The 17,819-nt window shown below is 36.7% G+C and overlaps 1 protein-coding gene across 1 annotated transcript; it reads right to left on the bottom strand.

Annotated features, from left to right (window-relative positions):
• Positions 1–386: 386 nt before the first annotated feature.
• Positions 387–9,864, bottom strand: TYMS (thymidylate synthetase). Its single transcript, XM_058175087.1, has 7 exons — positions 9,336–9,864; positions 7,252–7,325; positions 5,071–5,245; positions 3,392–3,493; positions 3,044–3,219; positions 1,689–1,760; positions 387–524 (listed from the first exon to the last, which is right to left on the bottom strand). Exons 1-7 carry the CDS (start codon positions 9,538–9,540, stop codon positions 387–389), a joined length of 942 nt encoding a protein of 313 aa, XP_058031070.1. The 5' UTR covers positions 9,541–9,864.
• Positions 9,865–17,819: the final 7,955 nt, after the last annotated feature.

The raw sequence follows: 17,819 nt of genomic DNA, 5'->3' as shown, positions 1-17,819 counted from the left end.
GTAAAATTACTGTAATCTATTTCATTTTAATGTTGCTGACTGTCTACTTCCCCAAGCTGTATTTGTTGCTTTTTCTATTCTACAGTATTTTCCTACTAGAACGTTGCCAGGTTAACCTAAAAAATGAGTGATGCAGTACATATTTCCCTTAAGATTTCAGCTAACATTTATTACAACACATGATTTATTGGATAATTCCAAACTACATAAACCCTTTACATGGTCTGTGCATATATAACAGTCTACTTCAGATTCAAGCTTCATACAAAAAGTGAACATTTTTTTTTAAAAAAAATGTTTTTGACCTTTTGAGTGATGTGAATACAAATAATGTTTAAACGCATTAACTCCAGGCTGAACATTAAAACAGTCGCAGAAAAAGTTCATTAGACAGCCATTTCCATTTTAATGGCTGGGTGTGGATGATAGTCTTCTATCTCAAAATCATCTGCTCTGAAGTCATTGATGTTTTCCACTTTGCGAAGAATTTTGAGTTTAGGAAAAGGTCTCGGTTGCCTCTGAAGCTGAAATGTAATTACATATATATATATTACATGCATGTTATAGCATTCATTTAAGTGTTGAATTGATTGCTTATTGAAGATACTTTTTATTAGTAAATTATATAAGCTTTGATTTAACCCAGTAAATCTATTTTATAGGGTAACCTAATACATAATTGTACCTGAAGAAGTACCAGTAGCAATTCAACAGCTGTAAAAATGCTACCCTATTAAATTGTAAGCCACTGCATTTTGCAACAACTGAAGGTTCCAAATTGTTTTCAAAAGTAGGCCCAAAGACAGCACATAAAGCAATCACAAAGTAACAGGGACATAAATGGAGCCAAACACTTCACCTGTTTTTCTAGCAGTAGTCATTAATCCAAGATACCTACAAAGCTACAGAAAGTCACAGACAAGCTTCTTCCAAGGTAGCATAACTCTTTCCAGAGATAGAAAAAGGTCACAGAGAATCTAAAGATTCAGTTTAGTTGAGATGAACTTTTGTATATTATGATCCACCCAGATCCTGATAGCAATACAAGAAGACTCACTGCATCTCCTGTCCAATCTAGGCTGAGAATAGAGAATAGGATAGAGAAATATTATCTACGTAATAGCAATAGCACTTAGACTCATATATTGCTTCATAGTGCTTTTACAGCTCTCTCTAAGCAATTTAGAGTCAGCATATTGCCCCCCAACAATCTGGGTCCTCATTTTACCCACCTCGGAAGGATGGAAGGCTGAGTCAACCTTGAACCAGTGAGATTTGAACTGCAGCTAGCAGTCAGCTGAAGTAGCCTGCAGTACTACACTCTAACCACTGCGCCACTTTGGCTAATGATAATGATAAAGCATAATAACGATTATGCTAACGAGTTATCTCCTCCAACTGCAGTGTTAAACAAGATAGGAAAACGCACCAAATTCTGCAATAATCCAGTTCAACATTTCTGCTCAATACTGACAAAATTATCAATTCAGGAAAAAGCAAAACTACAAAACTAACTGCTAACCCTTTGTAGGTTTTCAGAATGAATTGTTGATAATGTCAAGCACTACTGACAGATTTAAAAGTTATACTTCATCCAGGTCCTGATGGAAATAAGGAGTATCCAGTACCTATAATATTTTTAATGTTATTAAAATAACAAAATGAGAGTAATCAACTGATACAATTACCTGTATTTTCAAGGGTTCAATATGGTTTAAATATATATGAGCATCCCCTAATGTATGTATGAATTCACCAGGCTATATTAAAAAAAAAAGTATCATTTAGTGAAGAATAAACAGAAAAATAAGTATGCTGCTAGACAAGTTGTTTTCTGGATGTACTGATTGTCATTATTCTCTATACATCAGTTTATTCATACTCTAAAAGTATATATTTACATCTATGTTCTAGCTTTTGTCTGAGAACCAAGGTTGTTTTAATAGTCTTCCCTCATTTTATTATACAGCATTAACCAGGGGAAGTACATTGGGATAGAACTCTCATCCATACATGGGGAGGAAACAGGGTCATGCAATTCTCTTTCCAAGCTCTAAGTAGAAGTAGAACTGTGCTCATATTTTGTTTAATTCAAGTACAACTTTCCTAAATGGATCTCACCTGTTTGAGAAAAAAGAACAGTGTCATTCAATCCCTATTTTGTTCATAAAATGCCTTAAATCACCCAATATGTTCTATTTAGGGGACTTAATCCTGCAGCAACAAGGTCCACCTCCTTAACTACTACGCAGATTCCTTGTAGGACTGCATCTTCCTTTTTCTGAATCAATTTTGAATGTGTATTTGCATGTGTATGGAACAAGATGAACCCATAAATCTTCATTTTCCCACTTCCACAGTCCATCAATCTTTGACATGTGGTTATTGCTGTTATTTCAGTTATTGCAAATACTGCAATGAATTTTGCAGATAAGCAAAAAAAGTTTATGATATGTAATGCAATTCTGTCCTGTTATGTAGATGTTTCAATACTGCCAACAAGGGTTTTTCCTCCCATACCATTCATTTTTATACATCTGCATAAAGTGGAACCAAATTCCTTCTCACAGTACTTAAGCCTCAGTATATAAATTCTTTCAACTGAGGCAAGTGCCAGATGTTGAATGCACTGTTCAGTAAATAGAACAATTCAATCTACCACTAAAGCACAGAAACAATTTCCCATAAAGATTGAGAGGTGCTCTGTACCCAATTGTCCATAAATACATGGTACAAAACTGTGCCCCATATAAACTATACCCCACATATACTGTGTCTTACAGTAAGCATAGGAAATTGAGTTCAAATGGCTATACAATTTTCTCATGCTACCTAATGTTTTTCAAGAAGAAATATTAGAACATTTACTGACGCTGTTAAGCTCTCACTCTTCAGAGCAGTATAAAATGCTGCCAGAATTTACCTCTCCTATTGTCTGTCTGAGAATATTGCTAGAGTTCCACTCCTTGCCAGACTGTGTTCACCCTGAGATTTGTTTGTTTTTCCTTACTTCCTATGGAAATGGTTTAAAAGATAAGGATACCTTCAGGCCTGTAACATGAGCAATCATTGTAGTAAGAAGTGAGTAACTAGCTATGTTGAAAGGAACTCCCAGTCCCATGTCTCCAGAACGCTGATACAACTGACAAGAGAGTTCACCATTTAAAATGTAAAACTGGCAGAGAGCATGGCATGGAGGTAAAGCCATTGCAGAGAGATCTGAAAAGAAAAGGAAAAAATAAATACATTTTAAAAATGTATTTAAAAAAATAAATTGCTTGTGCAATTATCCTGGATATCTTTGTTTTCTAAGATAGTGATTTTTTTTTCTAACGAGTTATCATGGATAACTACAATCTTTAATAACTCAGCATTAAATGTCATAATATACCTTTAGGATTCCAGGCACACATTATAATTCTTCTGTCATCTGGATTGTTTCTGATTGTATCAATTACTTGCTGTAGTTGGTCTACTCCTTGTCCTGTATAATCTACAAAAAAGCGAAGGCAAGCTTATTTATAATACTTTTCAATAAAAAGAACTAATCTCACTCTTAATAGTTATTTATCTTATTTATTATGAGATTGTAAAGACAAAAGTATTTAAGAATTTTAAGTTCCTTCTGGAAATGTCTACTAAATAAACCAAACAGGAAGCATCAGTCACGGCCAATCAGCACAAATGTGTTTAGATAGTCTAGAAAACAGAATACAAAATATATTTTTATGATGTCATCTGCTTAAAAGCGCAGAAATGTAAGCCATTTAATAACTGGTGATAGCATAAATCTATTTTAATTCTAGGGAAAATTTGACCTATTAATTAAATTTCCCAGTCCATATTGATCAAAGTACTTATTAACAGTAGATAAAAACAGTAGTTTACTCTAGGTTAAATGAGACAGGACCAATAATTATTTACATAACTACTGGCATTAAAATTAACTCTTACAAATTAATTACTTCTAATAACAAATTATTTAAATCTTCTTGAAATAGAAATCTGCTTAATACATAATGTAACATGAAGAGGTTATTTTATAATTATTAGAGTTGATTCTAAAACCGCCATTCTAAAACAAACAGTGTCGGCTGGCGGCCCCCAGGAGTAGGGCCTTCTCTGTGGGGGCAGTGACGCTCTGGAACGAACTTCCCCCCGGCCTGCGTCAAGTGCCTGATCTTCGGACCTTTCGTCGTGAGCTCAAAACATATTTATTCATTAAAGCGGGACTGGCATAATTAGTGATGTATTTTAATTGGGTTTTTTAATATTTTTTAACTTCTTAATTTAAATTTTAATAATCAGCCTTTAAAATTTGCTCTTTTTAATTGTTGTTTTAAATTGTATACATTTTTGTTTTATTTTGGCTGTACACCGCCCTGAGTCCTTCGGGAGAAGGGCGGTATAAAAATTTAATAAATAAATAAATAAATAAATAAACAAACATGTTTAAGACATAGAGGGATAAATAGAAAATACCTCTCAGCAACTCTTTAAAGCAGTTGTCTTTTCATGTCCCCATGTACTTTAATATAGATCCTCATTTATGGCCATTTGTTTAATGACCATTATCAAGTTACTAAAAAAATAACTTTACAGCCTACGTATGACCTTCATAGCATCAGTATGTCTTGTCCTCTCTGACCTGTCTCTTCCATCCTTGCAAAGCATATTGATTGGAGACAAAAGGTTTGCAAGAAAGGAAGCTATTTGTATAGCAACCCAGTCTCCAAGTCCATTGTTCGCAATGATATTGCTTTTGATATATACAAGACAGCAAGCAGCCACTCAAGCTTTCCAAGGAACAGGAGTGGTTAGGAGGCAAACAAAAGTTAAAAGTGTGAAACTGAATAGTCTTTTTTCAGCCAGAGAAGAGTCGTGGTCATGTGATTTTCCACTTAACAACTGCTTCATTTAGTGGTAGTTGTCAGACTCATTAGGATAGTTAAATGAAGATTACCTGTACATTTTTGGAATCAAGCCAGTTTTAACAATGACATCTTTAGTATCCTAAAGTATATTTTTATGGATACTTGAAAATGAAAGCAAATATTCAGCCATGTTTACCTGTATTCATATCTTTGTACTCAGCTCCAAAATGTCGCCACTGGAAGCCATAAACAGGACCTAGGTCTCCTTCCTCTCTAGAAAAAAATCCTTGTTTGTCCAAGAATTGCCGAGAACCATTGGCATCCCAAATCTTAACTCCCTTAGCAGAAAGCTCTTTTGCATTCGTAGAACCCTATGGGTAATGAGAAAGAAATCATTCATCAGTCTTCAGCATAAACTCTTTAGACTTCTTGCAATTTTAAAAAATTTGTAGAGGTCAATCAAGCTCTAATACTTCCAAACACTTGGGGAAGAAAACATCTCCCAACATTAAGTGATAAGATTCTAATTGCTGCCTGTGATAATTCAGTAAAGCAGTAAATATTCAGAGTACCAGTTTCAGTACTCAGATTGCCTAATATTGCTTTCTATATATACAGGGACGCGGTGGCTCAGGGGCTAGGATGTTGAGGTTGTTGATCGAAAGGTTCAGCGGTTCAGCTCAGCGGTTCGAATCCTTAGTGCTGCCGTTTAACATGGTGAGCTCCTGTTACTTGTCCCAGCTTCTGCAAACCTAGCAGTTTCAAAAGCATGTAAAAATGCAAGTAGAAAAAATAGGGACCACCTTTGGTGGGAAGGTAACAGCGTTCCATGCGCCTTTGGCGTTGAGTCATGCCGGCCACATGACCACGGAGACGTCTTCGGACAGTGCTGGCTCTTCGGCTTTGAAACGGAGATGAGCACCGCCCCCTAGAGTCGGCAACGACTAGCACATATGTGCAAGGGGAACCTTTACCTTTATATATACTCCATCTTTGCAAGTGATTATGCTTCTATAAACAAGAAACACTTCAGTGATTGTGAAGCTACAAAGTACATTTCCTTGACAGATCAATTTTGTATTGTTCTTATTCTACAAAGTTTATTGAATTTAATCAAAAAATGATTTTGCTTTTTAATTACTTTGTATGCATTATATTTTCCAATTCTCTTATATTTTAGGAATATTTTGTTAAAAATAATAAATATAATTTTAATATAAGGAAAAAATTAAAACTGATTTGAAATAAAAATAGGAAAATCTTTTCAGCATCATACATTATATTCATAATATTTAGCAAGATTCAATATCTTGCATTACTTTGATCCAAATTTTAATAGTACTAGAATGCATTAATAGGCAATAGATTTTAACCAGACTAACCCTGAAAGTTGTTTCAGGCTCTACTTTTCACAAGGCAGGCGGAAAATTAGAAAAATTAATCCAGAGAGAGAAAGAGATCTTCAAAAACAATAGGTAGAATTTGAAGTATATTCCTCTTAGCATTCTTTAAAAGTCTCCACCCTGGTTAATTTTTTTTATTGATAGATGAGCAAACTGGATAGTCCCATTGTTTGCCAGCATTCAAACTCACAAACTTCTTCCATGGAGGCCATATTCTGTGGCCTCCATGCAAGAAGCAATCATCTAGAGCACATGTGGGCAATCTTCCGTCTTCTCCTTATCCAGAGAGGTTCCAAGGAACTGGTCTAATCATAGGTTCCTTGGTTCTCTGCCTTAGTTGTTGACTCTGCTTTCAAAAAATTGTCTTCAGTTCGTCATACCTGGAAGTCTGGAGTATGTTTCTCTTTTAGAAGTGAGACATGCATGTACCGGTATAATATTTTGAAGAATTAACTTGGTAGAGAACATGATACTTATCTGTCACTTCTATCCAATCAAGATTCTGATGTATTCTTTTCAGGTTGTCCAGTTTTGTGCTTCTATTGCTTGTTTGTTCCACCTATTCTGAAAATTAGCTTTATTCTTGGTAATCTCCATTGATTTGTATTATTGTTATATAAAATCTAACATATTCCTATGTTGTTAGCCTCGTCAATAATTTTAGATATCGGTACTGCTATATATTGGGGAGGGGTTTTTGTCTAGGCTATATCAGATATTTATTATTGATAATGTTGAATAATTATCTCCACGTTTGTACCACCCCTTTTGTGGTTTGTAGGCCAGGACTCTTCTATCCAGACCTCTGTAGGCTTCCAGTAGAAGACTAACATGCCTCATCTGTACCCCCCCTCTGAATAATTTATTACTGAATTAATATTGCATTATTATTTGCATTGATAATAAACCTCAATTTCTATTTATTTCAATGGGTCTAATCAAAATTTGACTGAAATCATTACTATGCATTATACCTTGATAAACCAAAGTAGTTCTTCCAGTACTCCTTTCCAGAATACTCTTTTAGTTGTTAACAATGGAAAATCATCTGAAAGTGAAAAAAATTAGAGATATTGGGTTATATGCTAACTGAACATTTTCTAAAGTTAATTGGTACATAATTTAAACATTAAACATAATTCAGATAAATATTTAATCAGTTCATCATATTGGAATACTAATATATAGTATTCATTCTTTTATTTTTTTATCGAGGGACGAGAAGCGCTACCAGATTTGCAAGATTCTGTACTGTAACCTTACAATAAAGTACTGTCAGTATTTGTGACTTTGGTATCTTATCTGCACTACCGCAAAAAGCTGACAGTCATAGAAACTGGAACCCATGGATACCTGGTGACCTTGAACGCTCTCAGCCCAGACTATCTTACAGGGCTGCTGCTGTGAAGAAAATACAGGTAGTCCTTGACTTACAACAGTTCGTTTAATGAATGTTCAAAGATACAATGGCACTGAAAGTGATTTATGACCAATTCCCTGGGGTCATGGGATCCCTTTTTGTGACCTTTTGACAAGTAAGGTCAATGGGGAAACCAAATTCACTTAACCGTGTTACTGACTCAACAATTGCAGGGATTCACTTAAATGTGGCAAAATTTACTTAACTGCCTTGCTTAACAACATATATTTTGGGCTCAGTTGGGGTCATAAGTCGAAGACTACCTTTATAAGAAGCACTTCCTTAAACCGTAACCTCTGCCAAAAGAAAAGGTGGGCTACAATCTGATAAATATATAACTAAACAAATTTTTTTGGGGGGTGCCACTTGGGGGAATCATTGCTCTTTCTCCATCATTCCTGTTTTGAGACAAGTTATATGTTAGTGACACATAAGTGCTCCTAAGCAAAAGAATTTTGGACCTAATGAATTGGCACCAAATTAGGCAGGAGCTGAGCAAGGAGCTACGAATTGAAGATGGATACGGGAATCGGGACACCGAGATGGTCTCGGTCTCAAAATCTTCTGCTGTCTCCTCTGGCTTCCCCATGACCACTTCGGGTCTGGTGGTCTCCTTTTCTTTCTTGTTCACAGATTATAAAAAGCTGACTTTTTTTAAGGGGGATTGTTCTTTTGTTAGATTATCCTCCGAGGCAAATTCGGTGCCCTTTAAAGCAGGGGTCTCCAGCCTTGGCAACTTTAAGACTTGTGGCTGAGGAATTCTGGGAGTTGAAGTCCATAAGTCTTAACATAATAACAGAGTTGGAAGGGACCTTGGAGGTCTTCTAGTCCAACCCCCTGCCCAGGCAGGAAACCCTACACCATTTCAGACAAATGGCTATCCAACATTTTCTTAAAAATTTCCAGTGTTGGAGCATTCACAACTTCTGCAGGCAAGTTGTTCCACTTATTGATTGTTCTAACTGTCAGGAAATTTCTCCTTAGTTCTAGGTTGCTTCTCTCCTTGATTAGTTTCCAGCCGTTGCTTCTTGTTCTTCCCTCAGGTGCTTTGGAGAATAGTTTGACTCCCTCTTCTTTGTGGCAACCCCTGAGATATTGGAACACTGCTATCATGTCTCCCCTAGTCCTTCTTTTCATTAGACTAGGCATACTGAGTTCCTGCAACCTTCTTCATTTGTTTTAGCCTCCAGTCCCCTAATCATCTTTGTTGCTCTTCTCTGCACTCTTTCTAGAGTCTCAACATCTTTTTTACATCGTGGCAACCAAAACTGAATGCAGTATTCCAAGTGTGGCCTTACCGAGGCATTATAAAGTGGTATTAACACTTTACGTGATCTTGATTCTATCCCTCTGTTTATGCAGCCCAGAACTGTGTTGGCTTTATTGGCAGCTGCTGCAAAACTGCTGTCTTAAAATCTTAAAGTTGCCAAGGTTGGAGATCCCTGCTTTAAAGTCGTCGTCCCCCCGTCCCCCCCGAGAAGGGACTTGACGATTTCACCGTTTTTGAGACCCAGAGGCTCCAAGACCAGCGCCAAGGCTGCACAACCCGCAGCGGTTTCCCGCCCACCCCCGAATTCCTCATAAGAAAGCCACAGGCGCAGGCAGCCCGAGGAGACGATGGAGTGGGCTGAACTTCACCTCGGAGATTGTACCGCGCCTGCATCCCGAAGATGGACAACGTCCCTGTCCCGGTCCGATCTTCTTTTTTGTGTCCGAAGCGCAGGATCTGCTCGACCTGCTGGAGATACTGGATCTCTCCTTGGCATGGGGAAGAGCGGGAGGCGGCGAGGGGCTTTTCCTGGGGGAACGCGGGGGTCTCCTGCACGTTCAGCTCGGCCGGCATTGCGAGGTAGAAGAGCGAAGCGGGCTTTTCTTGGCGGGACCGAAATTCTACCGTTAGGTTTGGCGCGTTCCCTGCCCATCTTCCTATAAGCCAATCGGAGGAAACCAAGGAGTGCGTTTGCCCCGAGTCTGGATTGTTATTGGCTGATTCTCCAGCTCCTCCAGGTTCCAGTTCCACCTACTATTATGAGTAGAGTTTGAGTTCCACGTTCTTCCTTTCTATTCCTATTTTGGAGGAGAAGGAGGAGGACGCATGAGAAAAGGCTTAGCCGGGCGCAAGCGCCTTGCTTGCTGTTTTTTTTTTTTTTACAAATCAAACTAACAACTATGGCGAAATATTGTTTTCCAGAATATCCCAATTGACTCAAATTGCTGATTGCATTTTCAAGCTATAAGATTTATGGCAGCTGCTTGCTTTTCGGCTATTTTAATTCTCAACCCATTCTGAAGCGGGTTATACTTTTACAAGTCTAGAACGTAAAGGTGTGGTTTTCATCTCAGGTTTGAATCTGCTTGTTGCAAATCACAAACTGTTATTGTTACCTCTTCACAACACATAGATTAAGCTCGATTCTAATGTTTAAAAGCTAACTCGTTAACGTTCGCTTTAGTCTATTTAAAAAATAGCAGGGCCACTGACAATCTTAATTTTAATTGCTTTTAGGGAAACAGCTTAGTATTCATGAAACTGATCTTCTGACAGTATCACCATTGTATATTTTTTGTCATTAAGATGCTTTTCACATGATCTAGAAGAATAATACAGTAATAGCTGGTGTTATGAACCCGCTCACATATTGCTTCTTAACTCTTTGTTCTTTTTTGTTACGTTTTCCATCTTTGTGGGGGGTGCTATGTTGATTAAGTTCTTTTCTTAAGTCACCTATTCACTATCCCCTCATTACCATTTATGGGGCTGTAGTGCTACCTAAATAATATTGGTTGCATTCCAAAATAATGAGAAATTTTTATCATAGACCCTGTTTATAAAAAGGGTAATAAGGGACATCCCCCAAAATACAGTCCTGTCAGCTTCCCAGTTATAGTAGCCAAGATGTATGCTAAAAACCAATTGGTTAGAATAGAGGACTCTATGTTGAGAGGAATTTATTAAAAGAAGAACAGTCATTTAGATCTAGGCAATCCAGCATACACAATTGTTTCACTAGATATCATTCTAAAGTGAAATGTATAGCCAAAAATAAGCGTCTATATCCTTTATAAGATTTCATGCAGTATTTGGCTCCATAAATAAAAATATATTGCGGAAAAATCTAGTCAAGCTAAACATGGAAGCCAGAGTTATAACTGAAGAAGCTTCTTCGATGAAAAGCTAAACATTTTCAAAGAACTAATTAAAAAAAAGAAGTCAAGTTGCCTTTTGGAAAAAGCATTTTTGGGACAACCATGACCTGGATGCTTATACTTGTAGCACAGTCCATATTGAAGCCAATAAATTCTTTTACACAAAAAAATAACTACTTCTAAACTGCCAGCCAAGCATGTATTATATATTCAAACGTTCTTTCATTAGGTAAATGCTTTCTCAGAATTTCTCCACTCCTCAGATACTTAAATATCTTTACGAAATTTATTAACACCCTTTTATATGCAGGATATATTTTTGATGGCACATGCTGAAGTAGACCTGAAAATAACAGAATAAGAGTTGGAAGGGACCTTGGAGGTCTTCTAGTTCAACCTCCTGCTCAAGCAAAAGACCCTATACCAGGGCTGTCAAGCTTGTGGCCGTGGGCCAGATGCGTCATTTGCTGGCCATGCCTATGCATGGTTTAGTGAAGGGGGCGGAAAGTCACAATATGTCACATGACAACGCCGTGATGACGCAAGTTTGACACTCTGCCCTATACCATTCCTGAAAAATGGCTCTCCAATCTCTTCTTAAAAACCTTCAGTGATGGAGCATCCACAACGTCTGGAGGCAATTACACATTAATTCTTACTGACAGGAAATTTCTCTTTAGTTGGCTCTCTCCTTGATAAGTTTCCATCCATTATTTATTGTCCTGGTCTCAGGTGATCTATAGAATAAGTTGATCTCTTTTATCTGTGACAGCCTTCAACTATTGAAAGACTGCTATCACATCACCCCTAGTCTTTCATTAGACTAGATATACCTAGTTCCTACAACTGTTTATCATATCTTTTAATGTCCAGACACCTAATCACCTTTATTGCTGTTCTCTGCAGAAACTATGTACTGTATCTAATCCTTTAATTATAATTATTTAATAAAGCTAGGTCCAAAGTGGTATTTGCCAAAAGCTGTATCATATAAAACTGATACTTGAATGGAAATCCCATACAACAAGTTAACTCTTTTCTATATTTAGGGGAGGTTTTTACTGACAAAAGTCTATGAACAAGCACTTCAAAGGCAGTTCCGCAAAAGTGGCAGCCCATTCAAAGAGTTTAATTAATTATCACTATCCAGATTATAAGAAGACTAGAAATAGCAGTAAGTTTTCCATTTCTGTAATAAGGTGAAGTTAATAGATTCAGAACCACAATTTTTAATAGATTATAGTCCAACTGTACAAAATAATATGTAAAATGGAAATTTAGTGTTTTCTAATTAAAGAATAGTGTAATATGTTTTCTCTTAAGATTAATATATATTTTTAAAGTCTTTTTCTATAGGGAGCTCAGTGAACTAATTTTTAAAGGCTCTTCCAATGCATATTATATGTAACAACTATATCAGTACAAAATACCATATATAACATGTATTTTTTTTTTATTTGAATTTATATCCCGCCCTTCTCCGAAGACTCGGGACGGCTTACATTGTGTATTTATAAGTATGTATGTATATATCCGTATAACTTGTATTACATCTGGGAACTGAAATTATTACTAATAAAAATACACTTGCTATTAAACTCAGATGCAAAAATAAGTTGCCAGAAAAATCATATTTACCACTAATATTAATATTTTCAGGTTAAATGAAGAGTAGGCTGCTGTTCTAATTCCTATCAACATCACAGATTTTGTCATTAGCATTTATCTAATCGTATTAATGGGTCCGCTTATTAAACTCTAATGTCTTTGTGGAATCTCAGCCTCCTGCCTTGTATATGCATCAAAAAATAAACACAAGGGGGTGCATTAGACATGATTGTTGAAAAAAGAATAGGCTACTTTCTTGCTGTGTGCTAGACTTATCGATGTTCATTTGTTATATTTAAAAATAAAAATAAAAACAAAATATTGTCGTAAAGCATTCCTTGAAAATCCAATTCATATATGTTTAAAGTATCAACCTTTATACTTTTATGGTATTTAGTATAAAAGTAAAAATTTAAGTGAGGTTATAGCAGGACCAGTTACAGATAGAATTGTTAGATCTGTTCGTGTTATATAGCTGTTGTTTGAAAGCTGGCCTCTCTAACAAAAACATACCAAGAATGTTTTATCAGCATATTTAGAGGCATGTATGGCAGGTGTCTGCAACCAGTTATAGGGTCAAAAAATAGCAGGAGGGACAAAAACAAAAAGTGAATTTCATTTCATTTACATTCTTTCTTTTTCTGTTACCTTTGAAATCTCTGGGCTGAACCACAAATCTTATAGGGGCTGCTTCTCAACAAAAAGAGCTGTGGGTGGATCTGAAGCTTTTCTTGGTGGTTTTCATTGCTGCAGTGCTCAACAAATGCCCTTTGTAATTGGATAAGTTGTGCCTGTCAATACTACCCAAAAAATACAGTATATATTTCCATGGGTCGACTTCTTATATGTGTGTGAAAGATAGAAAGCAATTTTTAATCTTAAACATGTTACCTATTAACACATATTCAAGTATTTATTCTAATTTTATTCTCACAGTAGGAAAATGTAACGATTGATGATGAACAACAGGGTACTGATAGTTGTTTAATCAAAGAAAATCTATAAATAAATGCCATTCTAATGTAGGAATCAAGAAGTGACTATAGTGAAGTTATTGCATATGGTATAATAAACTTAAAATTCAATAATTCAATAGGTTCCTTTGGGGAAAGGAGAGGAAATCTCCAAATTTGCAGTTCTTTTAATCTTCTTTCACAGGAAAAGTGTGGAATTTGGACAATGGAGTCTGTTGTCAGAACCCCAAAAGTCTCTCTTATGTCTCCCTAATATACACAATTTCACCTTTCTCAATGTGATGGTCTTGGCATGCACTGGCCTATAACATCCCTTATTTATAACCACTGAGCCTTCTACAACTTCCTGGAAGTTGTAGATTGATCTTAGAACTAATTCTGCATCAGTGTAGATCAGGGATTGGCACCTGGCCGTTGCATGGGAGAAACCAAGCCATGCAAACAAGAAAAGCTCCATCTGAGGAATGCAGGCAGCATGTGATACCATGCTCCCTCCGGTCCGCGGAAAAATATCTCTCCATGGAACCAGTCCCTGGTTCCCAAAAGATTGGAATCCACTGGTGTAGATGACTGGATGGGAATTTTAATATTTAAAATCTTACAGCAATTTTGTACAGCTTCAGTTAGTATGACAGTTAATATGATTACCAGAAAATCAATCCACTATCTAAAATACATGCTCTATGAAAAGAACAGATAAAAAAATTCTGAGCAAAATTATATAATGGATAATTTTTAGGAGATATGTGGAATTTAAATATTAAGGAGAGAGGAGATTCAGATGAGCAGGATAATTCTCTTATTTATTTAACATCACCTGACTGTGACAAAATAACCCACATTTCAAGTCCAAAAACAACATATGTTGATTACAAAAATATGAAAATTACTTTCCCATTGTTAAACAACAGAAATAGCCAAGTCCCACATCTTTATAAAGTTTTTTTCTAGTGTGTGATCATGTGAAATATTTCAAAGTATTTGAAGCTTTCAATAATTGATGTTGTCTATAAACCAAGGACAGGCAAAAGTGATAGGATGATCTATATGACTGATTTGCTTTAAATTGCTTTAATGTGATAACTAGCACTTTAGACTAGACTCAACTAGGACAGGAATCCCAGAATGATTATTATTTTAGCATAATTATTCCATCAGGAATCTAGCTGATGCATTCTATACCAGCTGCACTTTACAGATTGCCTTAAAAATAGTCCTAAATAGATTATGTTACAGTATTCCAACCAAAGGATGATAAGAGCATGAGTTACCATTTCCTGACCACTTTAAACTGAAGGCCATGGTTTCCTCCTGATGTTTAAATAGGAATTGAGAGTACAGGAAAATTTGCAAGTCATGCGCCAACTAATTCTGAGGCGAGCATAATCCCAGCAAGACAACTGCCACAACTGATTGCCTGAATATCTAGAATTTAATCCTGGTAGAATTTTATCTGATCCTCAAGAGTCTCAGAGAAATAGGCAGTTCAATATTTCATGTTTTTCATCACATTTACAACTAACCCCAGGGTAGCAGTGCCCAGGAGCATATCACATCGGCATTTTTCCTCCAAAAAGCCAAAGTTATTCTGAACTTTGCCACCAGGCAGGAATCTGAAGATGGATATTCACCATTTCATCATATTTATCATCACTATGTGGTCTGAAACATGAGCTCTTACCAGTGATCGGCCATATGCTGTTTTTAGCCACCCTTACTCTAGACAACTTTTTTCAACTCTGAACTGCATATATTCTCTTCTATAAAATGGAGCTTTCTGCCAAATTATCAGGTACTCTCCAAATGTCCTCTAAAAATCCTCTGCAACTACTAGGCACCTAGAAATCTAAGAACTGCAGCCCTTGGAGAATTCTAGGGCTGCCGAGAACTGAAGTTTGATAAGAAAGTGATCTGGATAAGTCAAAGGACAGATATTAATATCTTCCAATCTCAGATGATCCATCCCAAACTAAAGACCAGATCAAGTATGTTCCTTTCTATTGACTGTGCATGGAGGTTGAAATTGCCCAAGATTAGAGGGCTTTGGAATCCAGTACCAGCCTTGAAATCAGATTCTGGAATATGTACAGAATCACTGATGAGCTAGTCGGTGGTTTTTATTTATTTATTTATTTATTTGTCACAACATCATATAAAAAGGATTATATAGTATATAAACATATATATGAGTAAATATTAGGAGGTATAAGCATCAATATATATATAGGAAGAAGAAAAGAAAAGAAAAAAACAATAGGACAGGAACGGTAGGCACGTTTGTGCGCTTATGCACGCCCCTTATGGTCCTCTTAGGAATGGGGTGAGGTCAATAGTAGAAAGTTTTTGGTTGAAGCTTTTAGGATTATGGGAAGAGACCACAGAGTCAGGTAAAGTATTCCAAGCACTGATGATTCTGTTACAGAAGTCATATTTTCTGCAATCTAGATTAAAGTGGTTAACATTAAGTTTAAATCTGTTGGTTGCTCTTGTGTTGTTGCAATTAAAGCTGAAGTAGTCTTTAACAGGAAGGACATTACAATAGATGATTCTATGAGTTAAACTTAGGTCTTGTTGAAGGCGACGGAGTTCCAAGTTTTCTAGGCCTAGGATTTCAAGTCTGGTGGGATAAGGTATTTTGTTGTTTTCAGAGGAATGGAGAACTCTTCTTGTAAAATATTTCTGGACTCGCTCAATTGTATTGATGTCAGAGATGTGGTGAGGGTTCCAAACAGGCGAGCTGTATTCTAGAATTGGTCTAGCAAATGTTTTATATGCTCTGGTTAGTAGTGTAGTGTTTTGGAAAAGAAGCTACGAGGATTAGGTTTACAACTCTTAGAGCCTTTTTGCTATGTAGTTACAGTGGGCTTTGACACTTAGATCATTTGACATGAAAACTCCAAGGTCTTTAATGGGTGGGGTCATCTGTAAGGTAATGTCCATCAAGTATGTACTTAGTGTTTGGGTTCTTTTTTCCAATATGTAAGACTGAGCATTTGCTGGTTGAGATCTGGAGTTGCCAAGTTTTAGACCAAGTGGTTAGATGATCAAGGTCTTTTTGGATGATGGATGCATTGTCTGTGGTGTTAAATAGTTTGACATCGTCAGCAAAGAGAACACAATTACTTGCGATATGGTCACAAAGATCATTAATGTATAGTATGAAGAGTGTTGGTCCAAGGACGCTGCCTTGAGGAACGCCACTCTTGACAGGAACAGGATTTGATAGAGCATTGCCAATTTTGACCACTTGTTGTCTGTTGGACAGAAATGCAGATATCTATTTGTGAAGGGGTCCTGAAATGCCATAGGATTTTAGTTTTAGGAGAAGTTTATCGTGTACTAGTTGGTGTACTAGTTGGTGCACCAGTACTTCACATCTTGTCAGTGCAGCCTTCATACAAAAAGAGCAATAACTGATCATTGCCAGAACTATGTTCCCTTTAACCTTAACTATCTCAGAAATAATAACAGCAACCTCTCCTTGGTCTTGGCATCACAGCTACTTTAGGACTTGAAACCCATTCAGGCTAATTTCTGACACATCTATATTGTTATTGAAGGAGAAAAATAACTGATGCCAGCAGGCAGGAATCTGCAGATGTATTAAGCCTGGAAAATAGCTAATATTTCCCATTCTTCAAACAAAATGGCTTTAGATGTATTTCAATATTTGGCAAAATGCTTGAAAATATAAATATAATATAGTGAAAACATAAAAATGTGAAATATTTTTATATTTCAAATAGGGGCTAAGATGGCTGAAACTGCAAACTCAAGGGCTAATTACTGAAAAAGAAAGTATCAACCACTGACAATTATAGTACTCACTTGCTGACTAAACAAGGTAAAGCTAAGGTAAAGGTTCCCCTCGCACATATGTGCTAGTCATTCCTGACTCTAGGGGGTGTGCTCATCTCCATTTCTAAGCTGAAGAGCCAGCGCTGTCTCATGATAATTCCGTAGTCCTGTGGCTAGCATGACTAAACACTGAAGGCGCACAGAACGCTGTTACCTTCCCACCAAGGTGGTTCCTATTTTTCTACTTCCATCTTTACATGCTTTTGAATTGCTAGGTTGGCAGAAGCTGGGAAAAGTAACGGGAGCTCACCGGGAGCGTTACGGCGCTCAAGGGATTTGAATTGCTGAACTGCCGACCTTTCTGATTGACAAGTTTAGCATCTTAGCCACTGAGCCAAACCAAAAACTAAATGTACAGGGGTCCTGTAAATATGGGTTAAGGTGGTCTCCGTGGGCAAAAGATGCTATTGCTTTTTCTTGTAAACAGGATTGTTATATAAATCTTGTCTTGGTCCTCTCTTAGTGGGCAGAACTTTGTATTATGTGCTTTGAACAGTTCAATCAACTTGGCTCAAGCAGATTGTGTGATCTCTAC

Source organism: Ahaetulla prasina, chromosome 3 (genome assembly GCF_028640845.1).
Source record: "Ahaetulla prasina isolate Xishuangbanna chromosome 3, ASM2864084v1, whole genome shotgun sequence".
Taxonomy (NCBI): Eukaryota; Metazoa; Chordata; class Lepidosauria; order Squamata; family Colubridae; genus Ahaetulla; species Ahaetulla prasina.
This window is presented reverse-complemented; position numbering and strand designations above follow the sequence as displayed.